The following is a 27,045-nucleotide window of genomic DNA, read 5'->3' as shown; positions in this document are numbered from 1 at the left end:
GGTAAGAGTTCCTGCACAGTCTTCCCCCAGCTTTCTCCAATGTTATGATCCCACATAACCATGCTAGTAGAATTACCAGAAATAATAAATTAACACTGGTAAAATAACACTAAACTACAGCCCTTACTCATATTTCACCAATTTTCCCACCAATGTTATTTTGCTTTCTCTTTACTCTTCTAATCTGTGACAGTTCCGCATTCATTCCTTGCTTTCATGACTTTTTGAGATTTTGCGGGGAGTACAGGTGTCTTGTAGAACATCCCTCACACTGGGTTTAGTGAAGTTTTCTCATGGTTTAAGGCTTTGCGTTTTTGTGGAAAATGACTTGGAGGTAATTTGCCCTCAACGTATTTTTATCGGGGCACAAGGCATCAATATGTCCCCTTTCCAGTAATACTAACTTTGATCTGATTAAGGTGGTGTCGGCTAGGTTTCTTCGCAGTAAAGTCAGTCCTCTTAACATGCAGACACCCCTGGAAGGAGAACCAAATCCTTCCTCACTGAAGAGCAGCTACCGTGGAATGAAACTTTGGAGTTAGATCATCGTTGAATCCAGCAAGCTACAGTGCCTGGGAGAAACAGCATTTATAAAGTATCGGGGTTACCGATACTTCCATGAAGCTACGGAGATAACCTATGTGCGTGTTCAGCACAGTAATGTGGCACAGGGTTCACTAAGCTGCAGCACGTTTTAACAGAAGTTATTCTTACTAGAGGACCCAGAAACGTTTGTGACCTGCGGGAATAGAATGTTAAAGAGCGGAAACCGGGACAACATTGGGCTCTGGGAAGAAGAGTCCCCCTTTCAGAGGTGAGAACAAAATAGAGAACAAAGATGTGAAGTGGCTTCTGCTACGTAACGCGGGGCGGGGCTGAGCTCGGATTCGAAAGACTCCCAGGCCAGCCCTAACCAATTCATCTCCGAGCTTGCACGGCATCTTCCCCGGAGACTCCAGAGGTACCTGACTCCAGCCCCACCCCCGACCTGCCCGAGCCCAAAGCGCATTTTGGCCCTGGGCCTGTCTCTGCCTCAGTCAGGGCGCAAAGGGGGTCTCAGCAACGGTCCCACTTGCCTTCATACTCTCCCACCACGCTCCACCCAGGGACTTCAGAGTCAGCTTAGACCTCCATTGAGAGCTAAAAGCCTCTTCCGATACCGAGAACCAGCATTTTTTTTTTTTTTTTTTTTTTTTGAGTCAGGGTCTCTTGCTCTGTCGCCCAGGTTGGAGTGCAGTGGCGCAATCTCGGCTCACTGCAGCCTCGAACTCCTGGTCAGGCGATCCTCCCACCTCAGCCTTCGGAGTAGCTGGGACTATTGGGGCGCGCCACCATGCCCGGCTAGTTTTGTTTATTTTTTAGTAGATAAGGGGTCGCTCTCCATGTTGCCCAGGCTGGTCTCGAACTCTTGGACTCAAGCAATCCTTCCGACTGTCCTCCCAAAGTGCTGGGATTACAGGCGTGAGTCACCGCGTCCAGCCAGAACCAGCATCTTTTCTGCACGGCTGGAGTTGGGAATTTTCCGCAGCTTAGCGTTCCGCTTCTTAGCTTTTTGCTTTCCCACAGTGGAAAGCAAATTTTCCAAGAGTCCTGGCGGAGCCAGGATCGTCTCGCCCGCCCCCGCTTCACGCTGGCTCCTGATAGGCAGCTAGAGCTGTCCGTTTTGACAGAAACCTGTGCGCAGGCGCAGAAAGGCACGGGACTGGGCTGGGTGTTCGCTACGCGGGGCTACCGGATCGGTCGGAAATGGTGAGCGTGCGCCGGGGGCTTGTGGCTGGCGGCTGCCCACCACCCCACGCCAGGCCTTCAGTCCTCTGAGGATGAGGAGATCTCAGAGCTCCGGACGGGAATCGGTGGGGGCTGGGCGTGGCCGGGCCCGGGACCCAGCCGACTTGAGGGCGGAACCCGGCGGCGGAGGCCTCTAGAGCCTGACCGAGGCGGGGCCGCCGGATCCCGCTGCCCCTTTACCGGAAGCAGGATCCTGGCCTTGGCCAGGAAGAGATGATGGGCTAGGGGTGGGCAGCGGCCCTGCAGCCTAGCGTCCTGGGTCTTGTTGCGCGATGGCAACCTTGCTAACGTTTCCCAGGAGCTCAGTTTGTGGCAGGCTCTGCCAAGCACTTTATGTGTCTTGTATTTCCTCCCCCCTCCTCCTCCTAGCTCTGTGAGGTAGATATGATCTTTAGTCCCATTTTGTTACACATATCTGTTATCCAGAGCCCCGAGAAGCCAAGTGCTTTGCCCCAGGAAATGGTGGAGGTGGATTTGAACCCTAGAAGCTTGACGGCCGCCACTCTGTCGGCGTGATTTTTCTAGCCGCTGGGACTGGGTGGGTGCCAGAGTCAGGAACGGGCGGGGTCCGCTCTTGGGGATCCCAAAGCCGCCTTTTTACCTTTCTGGCTGCAGTTGTGGGCTCTCTACGCCATTACAGGTTTTGTGTTTTTAATCCTCACAGCTTGTGCAAAATTTGAAAAAAAGTTTTAAATTTTAAGCCATGTGAGTGTATTACTTTTTCAAAAATCTTATTTAGAAATCTAGAGCTCATAAGAAAAAATCGAAAAAAGAAACTGTCATCATCTAGGGGCAACCACTTACAGTAGTCATGTGACTCTTTGCTTGTTCTTGGTTTATACAGTTTAGCCCCTATTGAATGTACAATTGTGGGTTCTGTGTTTTTCATTATTACACCACAAAGAATATCTCCACATCATTACAAACATGTAATAATGCTTAAAATATGTATAACTTCATTTTTCACATCACTTAAGCTGTAAAAAAATTGATATATAATAGTTGTACATATTTATGTTGTAGATATACATGTAATATTTTGATACATGCATATGATGTGTAATGATCAAATCAGGCTGTATTATAGAATATCCATCACCTCAAACATTCATTATTTCCTTTTTTTTTTTTTTTTTTTTTTTTTGAGATGGAGTCTCGCTCTGTCACCCAGGCTGGAGTGCAGTGACACCATCTTAGCTCACTGCCACCTCTGCCTCCCAGGTTCAAGTGATTCTCCCACCTCAGCCTCCTGAGTAGCTGGGACTACAGGCGCCCGCCACCACGCCCGGCTAATTTTTTGTATTTTTAGTAGAGTCGGGGTTTCACCGTGTTAGCCAGGAGCTACCATGCCCAGTCAGCATTCATTATTTCTTTGTGTTAAGAACAAATCTTATGGCAGGGCGAGTTGGCTCATGCCTGAAATCCCAGCACTTTGGGAGGCCGAGGCAGGTGGATCACGAGGTCAGGAGATCGAGACCATCCTGGCTAACACGGTGAAACCCCGTCTCTACTAAAAATACAAAAAATTAGCCGGGTGTGGTGGCGGGCGCCTGTAGTCCCAGCTACTCAGGAGGCTGAAGCGGGAGAATGGTGTGAACCCGAGAGGCGGAGCTTGCGGTGAGCCGAGATCAGGCCACTGCACTCCAGCCTGGGCGACAGAGCGAGATTCCGTCTCAAAAAAAAAAAAAAAAAAGAACAAATCTTCTAATCTTCTAGGCTTTTCTTTTTTTCTTTTTTTCTTTTGTTTTTGAGACAGGATCTTACTCTTGCTCAGGCTGATTGGTACTCCTGGGCTCATGCAATCATCTTGCCTCAGCCTCCCAAGTAGCTGGAATTATAGGCAGGGGCCACGAGCCTAGCAAGCTAATTTCAAATATACAATAAATGAATGTTAACTGTAGTCACCCTATTGTGCTGTCAAACACTAGAACTTGTTGCTTCTATCTAATTGTATATATGTACCCATTAACCAATTTCTCTTCCACCCCTCTCCCACTTCCCAGACTCTGGTAACCGTCATTCTCTCTACTTCCAGGAGCAAGATCTTTAACTTCTACATGTGGGTGAAAAGATGCAATATTTTTCTTTCTGTGCCTGACTTATTTCAGGTAACATAATGACCTCTAGTTCTGTCATCCTGCAGATGACAGGATTTCATTCCTTTTTTATGGCTGAATAGTATTCCATTGTGTATTAATACATTTTCTTTCTTTCTTTTTTTTTTTTTTTAAGACAGAGTCTCACTCTGTCACCCAGGTTGGAGTGCAGTGGTGCGATCTCGGCTCCTTGTAACCTCCGCCTCCTGGTTTCACACGATTCTTCTGCCTCAGCCTCCTGAGTAGCTGGGACTATAGGCGCGCACCACCACACCCGTCTAATTTTTGTATTTTTAATAGACACGGAGTTTTACCATATTGGTCAGGCTGGTCTCGATCTCCTGACCTCGTGATCTGCCCGCCTTGGCCTCCCAAAGTGCTGGGATTACAGGCGTGAACCACCGCGCCCAGCCTAATACCACATTTTCTTTCTTTTTTTTTTTTTTTGAGACGGAGTATTGCTCTGTTGCAGGCTGGAGTGCAGTGGCGCCATCCCGCTCACTGCAGGCTCCACCTCCTGGGTTCACGCCATTCTCCTGCCTCAGCCTCCCAAGTTGCTGGGACTACAGGCGCCCGCCACCACGCCCGGCTAATTTTTTTTGTGTGTGTGTGTATATATATATTTTTTAATAGAGACGGGGTTTCGTGTTAGCCAGGATGGTCTCGATCTTCTGACCTCATGATCCACCCGCCTCGGCATCCCAAAGTGCTGGGATTACAGGTGTGATCCATCACGCCCGGCCCACATTTTCTTTATTCATTTACCTATTGATAGACACTAATTCCATAACTTGGCTATTGTGAATAGTGCTGCAATATGAACATGAGGATGTGGGGATCCCTTTGATGTACTAATTTTCTTTCCTTTGAATAAATACCCAGTAGTGGTATTGTTGATTTATGGTAGGTTTTTTGTTTTTGTTTTGTTTTGTTTTTTTGATGCCTTTGTCGAAAATCAGTTAGCTCTAAATATGTGGATTTGTTTCTGGGTCGTCTATTCTATGCCATTGGCCTGTGTGTCTGTGTTTTATACCAATACCATGCTCTTTTGGTTACTATACCTTTCTGGTATATTTTGAAATCAGGTAGTGTGATACTTCAAGCTTTGTTCTTTTTGTCCAGACTTGCTTTGTCTTTTCTGAGTCTTTTGTGGTTCCATACGAATTTTAGGATTGTTTACAGGTAATACTTGCACACAGTAAAAAAATAAATGATGTAAAAGGATCTAAGTGAAAAATAAAATTCCCACTCTCCTAACCCCCAGTCTCAGTCTCTCCTCCTTTAGAAACAACCATTGTAGTTTCTTTTTTTTTCAGCCTTGACCCTCCTGGGCTCAAGTGATCCTCCTGCCTCAATTCCCCCAAGTAGCTGGGACTACTAGTGCACGCCACCACACCCTGCTAATTTTTTTGTAGAGATGGGGTTTTGCCATGTTGCCCAGGCTGTTCTTGAACTCCTAGGCTCAAGTGATTCACCCTCGTTGGCCTCCCAAAAGTGTGTTAGGATTACAGGCGTGAGCCACCACACCCAGCTGTTAGTTTCTTGTACATCTATACAAGCACTTATATGGCCCCCCTTTTTCTTAAATGGTAGCTTACTAGAACCTGTATTATGCTATTCTGTGGTTATACTCATCAAAGCAATACAAATTTAGATGCATACTTTAACTTTTTTTTTTTTCTTTTGAAAGAGAGTCTTGCCCTTTCGCCCAGGCTGGAGTGCAATGGTGTGATCTGAGCTCACTGCAACCTCCGCCTCCCAGGTTCAAGTGATTCTCCTGCCTCAGCCTCCAGAGTAGCTGGGACTACAGGCGCATGCCACCACATCTGGCTAGTTTTTCTATTTTTAGTAGAGACGGGTTTTTTTTTTCTATTTTTAGTAGAGACAGGGTTTCACCATGTTGACCAGGTTGGTCTCGAACTCATGACCTCAGGTGATCAGCCCACCTCAGCCTCCGAAAGTGCTGGGATTACAGGCGTGAACCACCACATATTTCAACAATTTGAAGCAGTACCAGAGGATATAATGTAGAAAGTTTATGTGGTCTCCATCTTACTACTCCATGGTAACTTCTGTTGGCAGTTGGGTGTTTTTCCTTCCAGATTTGTTTGGTACATAAGCACATTTATATATAAGCTGTTTATTAGATGAAACTGGAATATGTATATTTATATATGTTAAGTTTAAGGCTGAAGTGGAGAGATCGCCTGAGCCCAGGAGGTCAAGGCTACAGTGAGCCGTGATTGCACCACTGCACTCCACCCTGGGTGAGAAAAAAATAAGAGAAAACAGAAGTTGACTTTAAGATATATGTGTATGTATCTTATTCTGCAACTTGTTCTGTTCACTTAAAAATATCACACATTTTTCTGTGTTATTATATGCAGGTCTACTTCATTCTTTTTAAGGTCTGTATAGTATCCTAGTCCCATATGTAAATTTAGGTGGTGTATAGTTTTTTTTATTCCAGACACTGCTGCAGTAACTGTTCTTGTCTTTTTCGCACTCATGCTAGTGGTTATGTAGCATAGATTTCTACAAGTGGCACTTTTGGCATGCATATTTTACATTTTAGGTGGAAACTGACCTTTAGAATAATGATATAAAAATCATCTATAATTGGCCAGACACAATGGCTCGTGCCTATAATCCCAGCACTTTGGGAGGCCAAGGTGGGCAGATCACTTGAGGTCAGAAGTTGGAGACTAGCCTGGGCAACATGGTGAAACTCTGTCTCTACTAAAAATACGAAAAGTAGCCGGAAGCCATGCATCTGTAATTCCAGCTGCTCAGGAAGCTGAGGCACTAGAATTGCTTGAACCTGGGAGGCGGGGGTTGCAGTGATCCGAGACCAGGCCAGTGCACTCCAGCCTGGGCAACAGAGCAAGACTCTGTTTCAAAATAAATAAATAAAATTTAAAAGTAATCATACATAATTCTCCTCATCCAATTTCACTCTACCACACAACTATTTTTGTCTTTGTATGTTCTCCTTCCTCATTTGTTCACGTATACATATTTTCCAAGATATGCATGCTGGGTTTTAGGAGAATTTTTTTCTTTTTTTTTTGTTTTAATATCCAAAAACATTTAACCTTGTTGTCATATCGTCTTTGTGATTAACTACGTAGTGACTACATAATACTTAGTGAAATAATTGTACCATAATTGGCCAAATATCTTACCTGTGTACGTTTGGGTTGCTCCCATTTCTTTGTTTGTTTTAGAGACGAAGTCTCTGTTGCTCAGGCTGGAGTGCAGTGGCTCAGTCTCAGCTCACTGCAACCTCTGCCTCCCAGATTCAAGTGATTCTCCTGCCTCAGCCTCCTGAGTAGCTGGGATTACAGGCGCACACCATCACGCCCAACTAATTTTTGTATTTTTTAGTAAAGACAGGGTTTCGCCATGTTGGCCAGGTCTCAAACTCCTGACCTCAGGTGATCCACCTGCCTCAGCCTCCCAAAGTGCCGGGATTACAGGCATGAGCCACCATACCCGGCTGCTTCCATTTCTTAATTAGTAGAAATAGTGCTGTGATGATGCTTCTGTGAATGTCTGGTTTTGTTTCGTTTTGTTTTAACTTACTTATTAGGTTATTTCCTCAGGAGGAAATTCTTAGGAAAATAATTTCTGAGGGGGAGAGACCAATGCTTTTATGGTTCTTGCAATACATTGTCCTGTAGCTTTGTCAAGATTGTATTGCCCTTGTACCTGCCAGTTTTGTAATAGCAATGCCAGCATTTAAAAATAAACCTCAGCATTGCTATAATTTTTCATTTCTTTCCTTTTTTTGAAATGGAATCTCACTCTGTTGCCCAGGCTGGAGTTCAGTAAGCGATCTCAGCTTACTACAACCTCTGCCTCCCAGGTTCAAGCAATTCTCCTGCCTCAGCCTCCTGATTAGCTGGGATCACAGGCCCGTGCCACCATGATGGCTAATTTTTGTATTTTTAGTAAAGACAGGGTTTCACCATGTTGGCCAGGCTGGTCTCAAACTCCTGACCTCAAGTGATTCACCCACCTCAGTTTCCCAAAGTTCTGGGATTACAGGTGTGAGCACCACGCCCAGCTGAATTTTTCATTTATTTGTTTGCGAGGAATGATGACCATAGTTTGATGTGATTGTAATTTCTGGTAGGCATATTTTCTACTAGTATTCTTTTGCATACTACCTACTAGAGACTTGCTATTGTTCTTAGTCATTTCATGTTTTGTGTTTTTTTTTTTTTGCCTGTTATATTTGGTGCATATATTTTTCTGTCCTGTTAGATTCATTTTTCTTATACAGAAGTTAAGTTTTATGTTTAGTGATCAAATTGGTCATAGTTCTTTGTCAGTCATTTGCTTCCAGTGGTCATGCCTCCTATGCTGAGACAGTGGATACTCTTGGATCTTTATTGCTGCTTGTTTTTCCATGTGTCAGGAAGAATTGGGGAGCCTTATCTCCGTCACCCCATTGCCCGGGATGCATTTCTTTCTCATCATTTGGTTCTTGGCTTAAAGTTGACATACTTACAGCCGAGAATGGTGGCTCACATGTGTAGTCCCAGCACTTTGGGAGGCCAAGGCAAGTAGATCAGTTGAGACCGGGAGTTCAAGACCAGCCTGAGCAACATGGCGAAACCCCATCTCTACAAAAAATTAGCTGGGTTTGGTAGTACACATCAGTAGTTCCACATGTTCGGGAGGCTGAAGTGGGAGGATCACTTGAGCCTGGGAGGTCAAGGCTGCAGTGAGCCATGATCGCACCACTGCATGCCTGGGTAACAGAGTGAGACCCTATCTCAGAAAAAAAAAAAAAAAAAGATTACATCTCCTCAGGTGTTCCTGACCACATTAGCCAGAGTAGCATCCCTTGCCCCGCAGCGTAGTCCCTGTATCCTGCAAGAATCTTGTTTACTTGTTTAAGTCTCTTTCGCCAGAATGTGAGCTCCCTGAGGGCAGGGACCTCCTCGGTTGTGGTCACCGGTATATTCAGCCCTTCTGTTGACCAGCAATGTGTTGTTCTTGGGCAAAACCCTTCTCCTTTCCAAACCTGTTTCCTCATCACTAACATGGAGATCATACTAACCCGTGAATGAGAGTTTCAGAAGAGAGCATGTGTCTGAAAGCAATATATGACCCATAGTAGGTGCTGAGTAGGGAAATCATACCTGTGTGTCCTCCCATTCCTGATAGATGTGTGAGATGTGTGTTTACTTTCATTTATTTTTCTTTCTTCCTCTTTTTTTTTTTTTTTTTTTTTTAGGAGTCTCACTCTGTTGTCCAGGCTGGAGTACAATGGCACAATCGTGGCTTACTGCAGCCTCTACCTCCTGGGCTCAAGCAACCCTTTCACCTCAGCCTCACAAGTAGCTGGGACTACAGGCACACGACACCATGCATGGTTAATTTTTTTAATCTTTTGTAAAGATGAAGTTTCACCATGTTTCCCAGGCTAGTCTCAAACTCTTGGGCTCAAGCAGTCTACCTGCTTTGGCCCCTCAAAGTGCTGGGATTACAGGCATGAGCCACTGCGCCCGGCTTGTGTTTACTTTTGTATAGCCAGATCTTAGTGTCTGGTTCTCGTTGAATTTCAGATCACCTAAACCTTAGCTCTTTTTTCACACTGTGGACTGTGAGGCCATGTCCCCCTCCTGTACTTAAAAAGGTTGATTTCGTGAAACCTAGTTGCAGAAATGCTTTTTATTTGTTCCTTCAGTATTTATTGAGCCTATCCTCTGCGAGGTACTGGGGCTATAAAGTCTGGTCTGGTTTCCTGGTCCCAGGGTGCCTTGCATCTGGAGGAGGAGATGAATGTGACCTAAACAGTTGCACTGCATTGTGGTCAGTGCTGTGAAGGCTGGGGGCCTCGGTGCCCAGCAGAGGGGCTGGTGTCAGAGAAGCCTCCAGCGGGAGGCTCTGGAGCTGAGTCCAAAGGGTTGGGAGGTAGTTACATCAAGCATTGAGTGAAGGAGGGAAGCTTCTTTCCTTCAGACCCAGAGCAGCACGTGGCAGGGCAGGGATGGGAGGCCTCTTCAGGCTGTGTTCGCCCCCTGCTGTCCATTCTCCACACAGCAGCCAGAGCCGCCCTTTGGAAAACAATCAGGTCTTGTCACTCTCTACCTCAAAACTTGAGAGTGGCTCCATGAATCATATGCAGTAAAAACCAAAGTCATCACTTGACCTGCCAGGCTGTCTGTGGTCTGGTCCCGGCTCCCAGCTGCCGTCCCTCCCCTGCTCCCTGCCCTTCAGCCACACCAGCCCCTTTGGTTTTCCCCCTGAATATGCCAGGCGCTTGCCCACCCCAGGGCTTTTGTGCTTGCTCTTGGTGCTGTCTGGAACATTCCCCAGAAACTGGCATGGCTAAGTCCCTCATTTCCTTCAGATGTCTACTCACTATTGCCTTGGCGAGCCTCCTCTGACGATGTATGTCACATTCCCATCACCCCTGCATTCCAGGTCCCATTTCTCTACTGTAGCTGACATTTATGTTTGACTTCTTTTTTCTTATTTAATGTCCCTTCCCACAAATGTCAGTTTTGTGACATGGGATTTTTGTTATATTTTGTTCACTGCAGCATCCCCAGGTCTAGAACATTTCTGGCACATGGAAGGTTGCCATGTAGTTACTGAATGAATAGCAGTCTTAGGAAATTTCATCTTTTTCATTTCAGCCCCATTCTCTAATCTCTGGGGGGCTGTTTTGGATTTAGATTCTGACATCTTGGTTTTCACTTTCTTTCCCCTTTCTTTCTGGATTGATTGCAGATTGAGCTGTCCTAAATTATCATCCAAGTTATTCTTACATATTCTTATTCTGACAACATTGAGTGTATCAGAGCCCTGTGGCCCCTGTATCATAGACTTCTCTTGGATACATAGATGGGGGATTAAAATGTTTTTAAATAGAAACAATACAGTAGAATGAAAAGGGCAGTTTAAAAAAAAGAAAATCAAACCTTTCTATAATTCCTTGCCCTTAATGTGGCTTTTTTCATAATCTCCTCTAACCTTTTGTTTTCATGTGATTGCAGTCACTAAAGCACTTTATTTTTGCATTTTGCTGTTTTCACTTAACATTATAGCACATATCTTTTGTGATGGTATAACATGGTCTAATCACCATGGTTAATATGTGTATTATATTCCTATTAGTGAATGTTCCATAATCTACTTGGCCTTTTCCCTAATTGTTGGGCGTTTTTAGTTCTTTCTGCATTTTGCTATTGCAGATGCCACTATACTTTGGTACTTGGTGAACTTCCAGGAGGGTGACCAGGGTAGACTGTGTACTGTCCAGCGGTGACCACTATTGTGCCCCGCTCCTCCCCTTCACAATAGCCGCTGGCACATAGTAGGAGCTCAATGAATGTGTTGACTGACATTCGATCTCATACACGCATGACCCACTGCATTGTACTCTCACGTCCACAGAACCCTGTCATTTTACCCAGGCTCCAGATCTTAGAGGCATCAGGCCATTTGCCACTTTATAGGAGAAACTTGTTTACCCTTCCCTCCAGCGTTCGAGAGTATTCTTCTGTCACAGGGGAGCGGGTGGCAGTGACTGGATTGTCAGACTTGTGCTTTCCAGAAAAACAAGAATTCATTGTGCTGTCTCCACCCAGTGTTGAGGATTCCCCCCCCCCCAACCCCAACTCATTAGTCCCTGGGGGTGAGGAACTGTTTTCTTTTGGTGAATGGAGCCTCTGTTTCTAACAACTCTCAGCCTTTGAGGGGCTTCTGACTGGATTCTAGACCAGTCTGGAAGGGGCCACCTGAGAACAGGTATACCTCAGGGCTAAGAGTGAGGCCTAGTTCAGTTAAGCAGCTATTTATCACACGTCTACTCCACAGACCTTTGTAGAGTCTCTAAGAAGTAGACATAGTACCTAATGTATGTCCCAGAGAAGCACAGCCAGGGATTTGGGGAGTCACATGTAGGCAGACCCCATCGATTGGGGGATCAGTAAGGGCTTCGTGGAGGAGATGATGTCTTAGGTGGTCTAGAAGAGTTTGTTGGATTTCAGCAGAGAAGAGGCCTTGTGGGATAAAAAGATGTAGAGACAGGGAGGTGTGTCATGGAGCTGGAGAGTGGAGGGAAAGGTAGGACAGGAGTGACAGGAGGCCTGGCATGGCAGAATGAGGACATGAACTCTGACTGCCCCTCCGCTTACAGATGCTGTGTGCAGGAGTAGCCCACTGAGCAGTTTCTGGGTAATCAAAATTAATGAGCCCCTTCCCAAGGCACACTTCTTATAGCTGAGTGCTGCACATCACACTATCTCGGATGCTTGCTGAAGTCACTCAGTCTATCCTCATGTGCTCTTTGGGCCGCAAATGACAAAGTGTTGTCTTCCTGTTAGATAGTACTCTCTGGGTTTTCTTACATCATCAGAGTCCCATCCCCCAGCTATGCCAAATATATGAGTCATGGACGTGTATATACATGGGAATGGTGTTTATATTCTGCTCCCCAACAGCTGAGGAGGGTGGGATAATAGTGCCTGGTGGGCAAAGCGCCAGGAGCAGCCTGTCCCACATGGGGGTGTGAGCAGATGCTCTGGGCACTGGCGGTGGCCGGAGGAGCACATCAGATCAGCTTGGGGGGCTTTGAGGGGGTGCCAGGTGCCTGAGTATTACTTGTTTGTTGGAAGACAAACATGTGATTCATCTGCCTGGGGTATGAGGAAGTTAATCCTGCCTATTGGCTTCTCCTAACCTTGGTCTTGTTTTCTGGCAGGCAGAGGTGGAGGAGACACTGAAGCGACTGCAGAGCCAGAAGGGAGTGCAGGGAATCATCGTCGTGAACACAGAAGGTACACGCCCTCCCTCCCGCCATGACCCACACCCAGGCAGGCCCAGAAGCAGCCATAACACAGCATGGCACTTGCTGTTGACAAAGTCCTTCACGAACCTGATCTAATTTTAGGCCTTTTTAATTTTTAACACCTCTGGTGTTCTTTTTTTTTTTTTTTTTTTCCCATTAAGGCTAGTCAGGTGAAGCAGCGGGAGTGGAGAAGGGACAAAGAAATCAGTAACTGGTTGTGAGCAATTAGTTGTAAACAGCACTGCGTTCAGACCAGCCACTTCCAGTGTCCTCACAAAGGGAAAATCTGCTCAGTCCCACTGCCCTGACAGATCACACTTCAGTCTTCCATGCTTACTCAGGCTCGTCCGGCACAGTTCGAGAGGACCATAATAATAGTTGTTACCCTTGGGCATATGTTTACACATGAGCTTTTTAAAATATTGCTTCATGGTTTACATAAACAAGTTTTTTAAGTGCCATCACAATGTTCATTAGCCCAATTTTGTTGTTTCTACTTTTTAGTAAATCCATTAAGTGGGTATTACCTACCCATTTGTGTTGATTCTGCTTTTTTGGCTGGATGGTTCTCTAGTTAACTTCTCTGTGCCTGCAGCTCTCCTCCACCCCGACAACCCTTTCTGAGTGGGTATCTGTATAGGTAGAAGGGTACAGATACTAATTTTTCCAGACTGCACCGGACAGGAAGGGAGCGAACATTTAGCACGCCCCTGCTCTGTGCCAGGATTCTGGCTGGTGCCGCGCGTACTCTTCTTATATTCCGTAAAGCAGCCTGGTTGTCTGCATTTTGCAATGGAGAAAACTGAGTCTAGAAATGTAATTGATCTGCCTACCATCACACAGTCGAGATTTAAATCCAAGCCCATCTGAGTGCACTTGGATGCTTTCTCCCATGCCATGCTGTCAAGAACCAGAATGGCCCCCAGGCCCTCACGCTCCAGGCCAGCAGTAAGGACAGGGACTCTGGAATCCAGCAGTCATGAGTTTGAATTCTGCCTCATCTTCTGACTAGCTTTGTGACCTTAGCCAAGTCGCTTAAGCCTGTAAATGGGGATAATACTTATATCTACCTTATAAGTTGAAGAGTAACTAAGAATGAACAGCATAAAGCATTTAGTACAGTATTGTCACCATCTGTTTTGAGCTGTGAGGCATTTGTTCATACAAATTCTGATTTACCTGATGGGGTTCCCCTGTTGGGTTGGGGGCATCCACATACTTTATGCCTCTAGGCCACAGTGTTTTCCAAATGTATTCATTCTTTGAAATCACCCGGGGATCCTGTTAAACATAGCTTTCCAGGCCTCAGCACCAAAAAGTCTAATTTATTAGGACCAAAGCAAGACCTGAGGAATCTGTGTGTTTACCAAGCACCCCAGGAGATTCTTCTGATCAGACAAGTTTAGAAAATTCTGCTTTAGTGGATAGATTCTAATCAGAAGAGGCTTCAGTGAGAGCCACAGGCCTAAGATTCACAGCAGTTCTGTCTCTTTCCGAAGGCCTTCCCTTGGAGAGACTGCCTCAGATCATGTTTTCAGGGCTGTGTTCCTTAAACCTAGGGGTCCTGTGCTACTCTGGGAGTAGAGGTAGAGGCTGAGGTTCCTGTCATCCACTTCAGTCAGAGCACACATACTAAGAACCATCAGTTCGTGTTTCTACATTGGTTTTAATTTGGGAAGGGGTTTGGCCTATTTAAAAACTACCCTACTGGAGTTTACAAAAATAACATAAACCAGTTTATGTGAGGCTGGGAGGAGAGGAGTCCACTGAGACGCTGCTGCTGATAGAGCAGCGTGGCCAATGAAGAAAGACCAGGACCATGCCTGACTCACCTCTGTTCCCGTGTCATTCACCACAGGCCGCAGAGTCAGGTCAGTGAACGTTAAATGAACCGACCACAGTGGGTGTAGCCGTCAGCCCCTTTGATTTGGTGATTCCCAAGGACTGTGTTCAAAGGCAATAATCCCAAAGGAAAAAACCTGAAATTTTTGCAAGCATGTTAGATGCCATAATGAGTAGATTAATAATTGTTATAATAGCTGGGCGTGGTGCATGGTTGTTCACACCTGTTCCCAGCACTTCGTGAGGCCATGGCAGGATGATCACTTGAGCCCAGGAGTTCAAGACCAACCTGGGCAATGTAGTAAGACCCCAACTCCACAAAAAAAAGAAAAATTAGGCAGGTGTGGTGGCACACGCCTGTAATCTTAGCTACTCAGGATGCTGAGACAGGAGGATTCCTTGATCCCGGGAGTTCAAGGCTGCAGTGAGCTGTGATTGCACTCCAGCACAGAGCAAGACCTTGTCTCTTTAAAAATAATCATCATCATCATCATAATGAAGTATGTAGGCCTTTCAGTGCCCAGCCCAGAGGCTGCTCCCACAGGCCAGGATTTACAGGCAGCTCTGTGGGTAGAGGTAATACAGCAGTACCTGTATCTGTCACGTGCCTGGCGTGCTGCCGGGCACGGTTTGTTTATGTGTTTCTTGGCTGCCTCGTAGGGTAGATGCTATTGCGGCCACCTTTACAGACACATGTGGACATCCCAAGAGGTCAGGCCATGCCCAGTTGCGGGGCCCCCCAAATTCTCTGGCCCAGTGTATTCAGTGGGCTCTAATTTTTTCAGTGCTCTTAGAGAGCCTCTTATGTGTGTGGTCAGTGTAGGACTTGTTTTGGAGAAGCAGAGTTCTCAGCAATTCCTACTTAAATCAAGCAGAATGAAAGCCATCAAGGGCAACAAAGTGGAGGTGCTATGTCCTTGGATAGAATGTTGATTTCCAGCTGGGTGCGGTGGCTCACGCCTGTAATCCCAGCACTTTGGGAGGCCAAGGCAGGCAGATCACCTGAGGTCAGGAGTTCGAGACCAGCCTGGCCAACATGGTGAAACTTCGTCTCTACTAAAAATATAAAAATTAGCTGGGCATGGTGGCAGGCACCTGTAATCCCAGCTATTCGGGAGGCTGAGGCAGGAGAATCGCTTAAACCCAGGAGGCGGAGGTTGCAGTGAGCCGAGATCACACCACTGCACTCCAGCCTGGGCGTCAAGAGCGAAACTCTGTCTCAAAAAAAAAAAAAAAATGTTGATTTCCAAGTCAGCAGAACCCTGACAAGCACAGAGCTAGAAAGAATGTGCTCCCCAGCCCTGCCTAGTTCTGATTAAACCATGCGCTCATTTCATTTACAGGAGGCTGGGAGCCCTTGGGACACTGTGGAGGCAGGAGCAGGCCCCCTGCTCAGGGCTGCCCCGATCAGTTGGGTGGCCTGAGGCAGCTCCTTTCCCTGTTCAGCCCTCAACTGCCTCGAGTCCTGTGATGGTCCAGGGAATCTCTTTTGGGCACTTCTTGCTCCAAGACCTGAAAGACTTCTGTCACTAAGAGAGAAACTATCTTCTGGGACTGGACATTTTGACTCCAAGGAAACAACCCCAGGGTCCAACGGCCCCAGCTCTGACCCCCAGGCTTCCACAGTACTCGCACAGGGGAGGCCCTCATTCTTGCCTTAAAACTGCCCCTAAAGCCAAGCCTTTTCACTGGGAAGCCCCAGCTGCTTACCTTTTGGATGCTAGTGAGTGCTGCCTTTTTGTATACTCATGGGGCTGATTGCAGCATAGCTGAGAACATGGAATGCAGAATGAGCCCGCCTGGCTTTAAATCCAGGCCCTACTTACTTACCAGCTATGTGGTTTTGGGCATAAGCCACTTTCTCTGTTAAGTTTTCTAATTTGTAAAATGTGGATCATAATTCTGCCTTTCTCTAGGGGAAGCTTTTAGAATAGTGCCTGGCACGAAATGCCTATGAATGTCTCAGTTAGTGTGTGTGTGTGTGTCTTTAACTTGTGTCCCATTCTCAGGGCCCCCACGTCAGTGTCTCATTTACATCTCACACAGTGACCCTGTGAGGCAAGGGTTTGCCCAGTTTGCAGATGAGAAACCCAAAGCTGAGAGAGGTGTGGATAACCGCCCAAGGTCACCCAGCTGTAGATGAACGTGGTCAGAACCCGGAATCTGGGTTGGTCACACTTCCCACTGATCCATGGGGCCTTTAAGCCCTCTGGAAGCTTCCATTAAAGATGGTGATTTGGGGATAATTGTATTGGGATGCCAATGATCTTATCTAGGGTTTTCCTACCCACCCACCAACATTCAGCTCAGCTGCTTCTTTCTTCAGGACCCCCTCCCTGGTCACCCCAGCCCAGAGTGGTTGCTCCTGCTCCTGCCCCTGAACCCATGACATACCCAAGTCCCAATACTTTCCAGCCACCTGCCACTGCGTTTTGACATCTCCGCCTTGACTAGACTCAAATGGTGTTTCATAATAAAAGTGTGAGTTTAAGCAGTTTTACCGAAAACGCAAGGGAAATTTCATTCTGTTTATACTTTTCCAGACCCCCTGCCATCCTCTGCTGCTACTCACACAGGCAGAATAAGTGAAGGCAAAGATTGGTCTCTTGTGTTCACTGCTGTCTGTAGTACTTAGGATGGTGTTGGCACAGAGTTGGTGTTTGATTAAAGTGTCTGTTGAATTTTTTAGATGTCTTTTATTGCTTGAAGGAACTGGGTGTGTTGGAAGAGCCTGGGGGTATATCCCAGCAGATCAGAGCCCCAAGTTAGAAATTGTGCCTCCCAGATGACCAGCTACTTCTGCAGGCTCCACAGTGTTCATTTGTGAAGGCAGAGGCTGGGAGCAGGTGGCCTAATAACTAGGCTGTCTCTGAGGTCTCCTCCAGCTCTGGCATCCAGTGAATCTGGAATTAATCTTTGTCCTTGTTTGAACTTCTTCCCGGTTTTGGTCCTTGGCCCTGTACTTGCACGTTTTCTTTTGTTTTTGGAGTGAGCCAGCAGATGTTTAGTTTCTTGTCTGTTTTACACAGCTCCTGCTTGTATGGATGTGATCAGACTCCTCATGCCAATATCTGTCCAAACTAGTGAAAGTAGACCCTTTGACCACTCACTTACCAACAGCAATAAAAGCTTAATGATGTCTCTCTAGGGACACTAGTGAGCAAATCAGACTTGGTCAAGCCCTTGGGGAGCTTACATTATGGTGGGAGATAGAATAATGATCACAGTGTAATGCTGCAGTGTCAGCCTGGGAAAGCTGTGTGGTGCTGGGTCGGTGCCACCAGTGGGGATGAGAGGTGTCACCCGAAGATGGAGACCTCAGGGACGAAAGTGGGAATCATAAGTGAATAGGGGAAGGAAAGAAAGTTCCAGGCAGAGGGATCTGTGAGAAGGTGGCTTTGCGGTGTGTAAAAAGAGAAGGTCAAGGGGTCTGATCACCCAAACCATGCCAAGCCTTGAGACTGTAGGCCTCTTACCATTGGGGCCCAAAGATGAGCTAAGGGGAGGGTTTCCGGCCAGGTAGCAAGAACAGCCAACCCAGAGCTCTGCCTGGGCTCTGGTCCTGGCCCTCAGTGGGTGGGCTGTGTTTTAGCAAGCCCCTTGCAGGTTTAAGCAATAGTCACATCCCCTCAGATTAATGCAAATGGCATTTCCTGTGTGAATAGTGTTTATTTATTAACATTTATTAAGTGTACTCTTGCTAAACATTCTTAAATGAATTAAGCAGTATTCAGCCCACCCAGCAGCACTTGGAAGCACAGATATTATTTTATAGATAAGGCAATGGAAGCTCAGGAGGTTTCATCACATGCCCAAGGCTGCATAGCTGTGAAGGGCAGAGTTGGGTGTAAGCACAGGTCAGTTTGGAGCCCAGGACCCTATTAATCTGGCCCATAGCTGCCCAGCCTAGGACTCAACTAAAGGCAGTTATCAGACCGACCTGCTGGGTGGCAAGAAACTGGCCCAGTCTTGTTTTCTTAGGCCCCCAGGAATGTGAGCGTGGACAGAAAGAGTCGTGGTGGCTCCTTCCCCATCACCGCCCCATCGTGGGTAGATTATAATGGACACACTCATTGGTGCCATCCTCAGGAAGCTTCAACTGTAGAGCAAGGCCTTGCAGGGCCCTGCCGTGCACATTGTGGCCATCCAGGAGCCAGCAGCAGCCCTGGTGATCTGGTTGTCTTGTCCCTTGCAGACAAGTGATGACTACAACCTCTTCTCCTGACATCACTTGGCTCAAAAAGCCTCTCTGACTCACCTGCTTCTTTTGCCACCATGTCCTCTTCTGCCTACCCTTGCATTCCTGGTGCCCTAGGAAGACAAGATTGGGCCGGTTTCTTTACTACTCAGCCGGTCGGCCTGATAACTGCCTTTGGCCTATCCCTAGGCTGAGCAGCTGTGGGCAGGACGAGCAGGGTCCTGGGCCCCAAAGCTGGCCACTTCTTATGAGGAGCCACTTGTGCCACACTCCTCAAGTGCCTGTCAGCTGGTGGGCTCTTGGGGGTCTCATGGATAGAGCCTTCTGCTCATATGTCACAGCCAATTCACAGGTACCTGCTGGCCCAATTATGGCCTGAGGTGGCTCAGTGTGAGCTACATTCCTCACCTCTGTGACAGTAGACACCATCCAGTGAATAAGTCCATTTAATGGTTCATCTCAAGGAAACAGTCCTCCAAACAAAAGGCTTGGTATAAGGTGCTATTCACTGCCCAGTTAATGGTTACAGTTTGTTACTGGTTACAGTTTGTTACTGCCCAGTTTGTTACTGGTAACAAACCCAGCCCCTAAGTAGCCAACAGTAGGGGCTGGGGAGCTCTGTGGACCACCCATTTAGTGGGCTCTTTGAAAGAGGTAGCAGTGCTGTTTACAAAGGGTGAACGTGTTTCCTGTTTCTGTGCCTGTTGTGCAAACATAGAAAATCATGCTTTAATCTGGGGGCACGGCCATGTGGACAGTGTGTTTACAGCTGCACCCCAAGCCTGCCTTGGGTGGAAATCGTGACGGTTATGTCCCAGCACAAGCTGACTTTTTCTCTTCTACTTTTTAGTGTTTAGAAGTTTGTGGCCGGGCATGGTGGCTCACGCCTGTAATCCCAGCACTTTGGAAGGCCGAGGCGGGTGGATCATGAGGTCAGGAGTTCAAGACTAGCCTGGCCAGTGTGGTGAAACCCCGTCTCTACTAAAAATACAAAAATTAGCGGGGTGTGGTGGTGCGCGCCTGTAGTCCCAGCTACTCAGGAGGTGGAGGCAGGAGAATCACTTGAACCAGGGAGGCGGAGGTTGCAGTGAGCCGAGATCACGCCATTACACTCCAGCCTGGGTGACAGAGCAAGACTCCATCTCAAAAAAAATAATAATAAAATAAATAAAAGAAGTTTGTAAGGCCAGGCACGGTGGCTCATGCCTGTAATCCCAGCACTTTGGGAGGCTGAGGCGGGCAGATCACCTGAGGTCAGGAGTTACCAGCCTGGCAAACATGATAAAACTCTGACTCTACTAAAAATACAAAATTAGCTAGCTGGGCACTGTGGCACGTGCCTGTAGTCCCAGCTACTCGGGAAACTGAGGCAGGAGAATCACTTGAACCCGGGAGGCAGAGGTTGCCGTGAGCCACTGCACTCTAGCCTGGGCAACAGAGCAAGACTCCATCTCAAAAAAAAGAAATTTGTAAAAGCGCTTCCTGGTTTCAAGTCTAAGCACTATGAATGAGAGTCTCTCCTTTTTTGAACAAAAAACCAAAAACCTTATTTTATTAGTTTTTTTAATCTGTGTCCCTTCATGAATCAGAGCTAGTGTCTCTTTTTACTGCTGGGAACCAATCAGCCCTGGGAAAGGAACCGGGAGTGAGACAGCAGGCCTGCATATGAATCCTGCCCCACTGTGGGAAAGGAACCGGGAGTGAGACAGCAGGCCTGCCTGTGAGTCCTGCCCCACTGTGTGACCACAGACAGGTTGCCTCACCGCTCAGAGCTCCTGTTGCCTCGCAGGGGGATAAGATGGTGTTGCCACCCGTGGAGTAGTTCTAGGGCATGGCACTGGCATGCTTTGGGGCTCAGCACCATGCCTGTCACATAGCAAGCCCTCTGCGGATGGTGGCATTGACTGAGAATTGCTATTCCAGTTCTTTCCACTAGGGGTGTGGGTGGGAGCTCGGCAGAAGGGGCTCCACATCCTCTCAGGCTCTGTCTGCTCTCCCCTCAGGCATTCCCATCAAGAGCACCATGGACAACCCCACTACCACCCAGTATGCCAGCCTCATGCACAGCTTCATCCTGAAGGCACGGAGCACCGTGCGTGAAATCGACCCTCAGAACGATCTCACCTTCCTTCGAATTCGCTCCAAGAAAAATGAAATTATGGTTGCACCAGGTAAGGGGTCTTCTACCTCCCCATGTAGAAGCAGACCTCACGGCACATTCTCTGCCTCATCAGGAGGCCTGGCACAGTGGTGTCTCCAGAGGATCCAGGCAGGGCCCGAGGAGTTGAAGGAACTGGGTTGTTGCCTTACTGCCTAGCCAGCCTCTAGCTGGTGTCCCACAGCAGATCCGCCCAGGGACTGGCCCCAGAGGGGAACCCAGTCTCCTGGGATAGACAGACACGTGAGCATCATGTGTGTCTCCCCTGCCTTGATAGGAGAAAACTCAAAGGCATTTGGGACATAGAGGAAGGTGTGGCCAGGCCTGTCTGGGGCTGTCTGCAAAGGCTTCCCAGAAGAGGGGACACCGGAACTGAATCTTAAGGGCACAGGAAGCAGTGTGAGCAAGGCGGAGGGGCGGAAAGCCACATTTGGAAGAATATTCAGTGATTCTGCTCCAAAATGTAAAGCAAAAGTACCGTATCATTTTATCCTTGAAAACATGTTCTCTGCCCACTTGTAAAGACCAGGCCTGTCTTTAGGCCCGTTACAGCCAGCTCTTCCTCCCGCACCGGAGCAGATTGCCATGTTTCTTTTACACGAGGTGCTTGCCTTGCATTTGAAGGCTGTGTGGTGCAACCAAGGCCTGTGTTTAGTCCTTAGGATCATTCTCGGGGTGAGGAGATGCTCATTCTGGGAGGAGCCCACAAGGATGGGAGCACAGGAGCGAGCAACAGAGTCACATCTCCTGCCCGGCCCCCTCGCTCTCACTCATGGACTAGGGTGGCAGACAGAGGTTCCAGGACCATCTCTGCCTCGTGACTTCTCACCCGGCTTTTTCTTGGCTGAGCCACATAGTTGAGTGTGCGTGCGTCATGTGTGCGTGTGATGGTGCACTTCCGCTGCAGTGCCGCTTATCTAGGGCATCAGGATGTGAGTGGGGAGCAGTGGGAGGTGAGACTTTGGTCCAGTTTAGAAGGGGCCACAAACACCTAACTCGGTTGCATGGACTTGATCTTGCAAGCAAAGGTTTTTAGGGCAGGAGGTGGTAGGATTATGATTAGGACCCGGATAAAGGAAGGCAGCGGGGGATCTGGGGACACTGAGTGCTCTGGACATGGCAACACAGAGGCCACAGAGTTCTGAGGTCATTTGATGGGGGGTCAGCCGCTCCACGCAGCAGACCAGCATAGGTTCTGTCACCAGGCCTGGAAGGATGGGAAGGAAAGAACTACAGAGCCAGTCACAGCAGCCCAGTTTCCCTGGGACACTCCCTAGAGGGGTGGGGACAGAGCAAGTCAGTCACAGAGAAGAACATAAGAATAACTCCAGAGTCTTTTTATTCCAAAATCATGCCGTCCATGTGTACTGCCTGATCCATCAGGGAGAAAAGACTGCAGGAGGTGCAGAATCTGTTTTCCCAGCTTTGCCTCCCACAGGCATGACCCTGGGCAAGTCACAGAACACCTGCAAATCTACATCTGTAAAATGTCGAGTAGGGGACTGTGCTGTGCTGATGTCCTGAGCCACCCTGCCTGGTTGAGTGTGTTGACCTGGGTTGGGGGAAAAAGCCTTGGGATCAGATTTAAACTGAAATCCCTCCCAGGACGTCATGTTGTGTGGCTGCAGAGGACAAAGCTTCACTCCCCTAAAAGTCGGGCTGAGAGGCCAGGCGCGGTGGTTCACACCTGTAATCCCAGCACTTTGGGAGGCTGAGGCAGGTGGATCACGAGGTCAGGAGTTCGAGACCAGCCTGACCAACATGGTGAAACCCTGTCTCTACTAAAAATATAAAAATTAGCCTGGCGTGGTGGCGCGTACCTGTAATCCCAGCTATTTGGGAAGCTGAGGGAGGAGAATCGCTTGAACCCGGGAGGCAGAGCTTGCAGTGAGCTGAGATCGTGCTACTGCACTCCAGCCTGGGAGACAGAGCGAGACTCTGTCTCAAAAAAAAAAAAAAAAGGCTGGGAATGATGCCTCTACTCACCCTGTGCATAGCAGACCTTATGCTTCCCAATGGCCGACTGGGAGTTCAGGGTATGGGAGAAAGGAGCAAATTACATGGTCTCAAAATCAGACAAATTCTTCACGGACAGTGTCCCTTGGCATAAAGCTCCTGAGAACGTCTCCTCCGGAAGAACAGCGTCGTCTGAAAGCTCCTGGCCATTCAAGTCTCAACTTGGCAGCAGTGGCACCTCCAGTTTGGCCCTGAAGGCCCACAGGCATTCAGAGCCCATGAGTTTGGTTGGTGCTTGAGTCCAGAATGGGCAGCTCCCAAGTAGGGGGTTCTCCTTGGGGTTCACAGGCCTGGAGATCCCACGACCTTGTCAGTGGAGGAGGATGACGTGGCCAGTCCCTCTCCTTGGCGGCACTGCAGGGGGCACCCGTGCTCTCAAGTCACACTCCGTCTCTCCTGCACACACGCGGCGCTGTCCTGGAGGACGGTGGCGTGCTGAGCTTGTCTTACACACAGAGCATGCTTCTTTGGCTCAGCCTCACTGCTGCCACTCAGTCCTTCCTCGCCACCAAATGCTTACCTGCATTTTTAAGGCCGTCTCCTCCACTTGAGAGTAACTTCCATGAGGGCAGGGGCTTGTAAGCACATAGTAAGCATCTAGCAAATATCCATTGATTAAATAAATGAATGACTCTGTAAACCTCCCTCCACTGCTGACACCCCACTGATGTGGGTCAGAGGTGGGGTCAGCAGTGGGGGTGGAGTCAGGGATGTCTGTGGGGCATAGTGTTAGGATGAAAACCAGTGATTTGACACTTTGACATACCCACTTTTATGTGGCCAAGAAAAAATAATTGGGTTTTGGTGCAGAATTCCTGTGGTCAGGAGCCACCACGCAGAGCCTAGGAGGCACTGGCACTGAATTGCCTCAGGATGGCTACAGAGCACAGGACCCAGGGGTGGCCATGGGCATAGAGCAGGCCTGGCTACTGCCAGAGGTGCCCATATGAGACTGTAGTTAGCACCCTACACATTGTGGGCAGCCTGGAGCAGCCTGGCCCAGGAGGGAGATCCACGCCTTCCCACCCGCCTGGCCTGACTCCATCCAGCTGAGGAGCTGCTTCCCAGGCCGTAGACAGCAGCAGGTGTTCCAGACAGCGTGGCTCTCCACATGTGTGCCAAATTCACCCCACCCTGGCCCAGAACCGCCCACGTGAACAGACTTTTTTTTTTTTCGGAGACAGGGTCTAGCTCTTGTCCAGGCTGTAGTGCAGTGGTGCGATCATGGCTCGCTGCAGCCTCAACCGCGCAGGCTCAAGCAACTCTTACACCTCAGCCTCCCTGGTAGCTGGGACCACAGGCATGCGCCGCCACACCCAGACTTTTTTTTTGGTAGAGACAGGATTTCACTATGCTGCCCAGGCTGGTCTCAAACTCCTGGGCTCAAGCGATTCTCCCACCTCGGCCTCCCAAAGTGCTGGGATTATATGCGTGAGCCACCATGCCTGGCCAGGACATCTTAGCACAAACTCTTGTTAGCCGGACACGGTGGCACCTGTATTCCCAGCTACCTGGGAGGCTTAGGTAGGAGGATCGCTTGAGTCTGGGTAGTTGAGGCTGCAGTGAGCCATGATCGTGCCACTGCACTCCAGCCTGGGCGACAGCAAGACCCTGTCTCAAAAAACAAAACAAAAAAGAACAGACTTCTAGTTTTCACTTATTAACTTCACTAATACTAAAGCTGAGGTAACTAACTCAGCCCACACAACCTTCAACACACATTACCTGTCACAAAGCACTTGAAGTGGTATTATTGGATTTAGGGCTTGATAATTTGGAATAAAAGACACTGATATTACTGATTGTGCCTGTTTTTATCAGTGGCTTGTTAATTATTTCTGTTTTCATTTGTGATTTTTATGAATGCAGACTGATTAGCCATGAAACTGTGAGTCATTTCATTTCTGTTTCTTCCCAGTTGCAACAGCCCATCTTTGTGGGAAGAACCAAGCTTTAGGCTCGGCTCTGAACAGCCACAAAGCAACTTGGCTGAGGTCCTGCCATTTCTCTCATGCTCAGCAGGGGGCAGCAGACCAGGGCAGTTCGGAGTATGGGGTCAAACCCAGGTCCCTGTCCCCACTCCACCTGTGGATTTTCCTTGATTGGGCAAGCCCTTTAACTCTCTGAGCCTCCGTGTTCTCAGAGTGACTCGAGGGCTCACTGAGGGGCCGTATGAGAAGTGGGTGGCCCAGACTGGGACACAAAGAAGCCTTGATCAATGTTTGCAGTTAGATTAAGTGGGTAAATCTGCATACATAAAAATCACTAATGAAAACAGAATTAACAAGCCACTGATAAAAACAGGCACAATCAGTAATATCAGTGTCTTTTATTCCAAATTATCAAGCCCTAAATCCAATAATACTACTTCCCCAGTTTGCTCTTCAGTAAAATGAGAGGCACTCAGGCTCACCTCCAAGGACTTGGACTTGCTGTGATTTCATGGTGGACATTCCTCCTTACTGGGCCAGATCCCTGGAGCTGGAATCCAGGCAGCTTTGTCCCCTTTCGAAATTTTCTTATTCAGAAGGTTCTGGAAAGCCAACAAATTGAGTTTGTGACAGAAATTGACATTAGCTGGCTGGGTGTGGTGGCTCACACCTATAATCCCAACACTTTGGGAGGCTGAGACAGGAGGATCACTTGAGCCCAGGAGTTTGCAACCATCTTGGGCAACATAGTGAGACCCCATCTGTACAAAAAACTTTTTTTGTTTTGAAATGGAGTCTCATTTTGTCACCCAGGCTGGAGTGCAGTGAGGCGATCTGCAACCTCTGTCTCCCAAGTTCAAGCAGGCCTCCTGCCTCAGCCTCCCAGGTAGCTGGGATTACAGGCACCTGCCACCAAGCCTGGCTAATTTTTGTATTTTTAGTAGAGACAGGGTTTCACCATGTTGGCCAGAGGCTGGTCTTGAATTCCTGACCTCAAGTGATCCGCCCACCTTGGCCTCCCAAAGTGCTACATGAGCCACCACACCTGACCTTCTACAAAAATCTTCTTAAAAATTTACCCAGGTTTGGTGGGGTGTGCCTGTAGTCCCAGCTACTCAGGAGGCTGAGGCGGGAGGATCACCTGAGCCCTGGAGGTCAAGGCTGCAGTGACTCATGATCGCACCACTGCACTCAACCTGTGCGACAGAGCAAGACCCTGTCTTGAGGGGGAAAAAGAGATAGAAAAAAAAGAAAATGACACTACCCCAAGTCCAGTGAAGTTATGTCGGAATTCCATCTTTGACACTAAGTAGCTGGGTAACCTTAAGCCAGCGGTCCTCCCACAGCCTACATCAGCATCACCTGGGAACTTGTTAGAGAAATGCAAATGCTTGGGCTTTGCCCCAGCCCCACTAAATGATGGTTCTGGGAGTGGAGCCCTCCAGGTGGTTGGGATGCCCCTAGTTTGAGAACCCTGGCCTTAGGCAATTCATTGGAGCTCTTTGAACCAGAGTCCCCCGACCTGGAAAACAGGGGTGAGAATCCAGCCTACCTGCTGCCACTGTCGTGGGGAGGATTAGAAGAGGGGACACTGTAGAGTGCCTGCTGCCCGGTACGGGGAGGCCCCTCTTGCAGGGCCCCCGCAGGAACCTTACAGGTTTATCTTGTTTTCCCAGCATTTGGAGATGCTGAGCGTTGATGCTTTTTATTGCTTTCACCCCCTTTCTCATTTTATGGTTAGTGATTCAATGGTTTATTTGCTTTCTTGTGTGTTTTTCTCTCATTTTACATTTAGTGATTTTTTGTGTCATTTTTTTTTTTTGCAGATAAAGACTATTTCCTGATTGTGATTCAGAATCCAACCGAATAAGCCACTCTCGGCTCCCTGTGTCATTCCTTAATTTAATGTCCCCCAAGAATGTTACTCGATCATGTCAGTGGACTGGCACGTGGCAGTCGCCTTGGAACCCACTCAGACCAATCCAGTGACCATGTGTGGGCTGGCAGCTCTTCCTCCCCCACCAAAGGAACCCCTGTGTGCGCCAACCTTCCCCAGAGCTCCGGAGGGCCGTCTCTCCTCACTTCCAGGTTTTAGAGCAAGAGCTTGCAAGAAGCCCGCACCCAGCTTCCTTCTGACCTTCAGTTCACTTTGTCGCCCTTGGAGAAAGCTGTTTTTCTTTAACTAAAAATAACCAAAATGCTTA

At 48.1% G+C, this 27,045-nt stretch overlaps 1 protein-coding gene across 2 annotated transcripts; it reads left to right on the top strand.

Moving 5' to 3' along the window:
* Positions 1-1,614: 1,614 nt before the first annotated feature.
* On the top strand, positions 1,615-27,045 carry LOC105496241 (dynein light chain roadblock-type 1). Of its 2 annotated transcripts, none has more exons than XM_011766446.3 (4): positions 1,615-1,749; positions 12,610-12,685; positions 20,740-20,907; positions 26,668-27,045. In XM_011766446.3, exons 1-4 carry the CDS (start codon positions 1,747-1,749, stop codon positions 26,709-26,711), a joined length of 291 nt encoding a protein of 96 aa, XP_011764748.1. In that variant the 5' UTR covers positions 1,615-1,746; the 3' UTR covers positions 26,712-27,045. The 2 variants fall into 2 exon arrangements, with proteins under 2 accessions (XP_011764748.1, XP_070935583.1); XM_071079482.1 differs by lacking the exon at positions 1,615-1,749 and adding an exon at positions 9,151-9,270.

Source organism: Macaca nemestrina, chromosome 15, assembly GCF_043159975.1.
Source record: "Macaca nemestrina isolate mMacNem1 chromosome 15, mMacNem.hap1, whole genome shotgun sequence".
Taxonomy (NCBI): Eukaryota; Metazoa; Chordata; class Mammalia; order Primates; family Cercopithecidae; genus Macaca; species Macaca nemestrina.
Note: the sequence above shows the minus strand (reverse complement) of the source record. Positions and strands in the feature narration are given on the sequence as shown.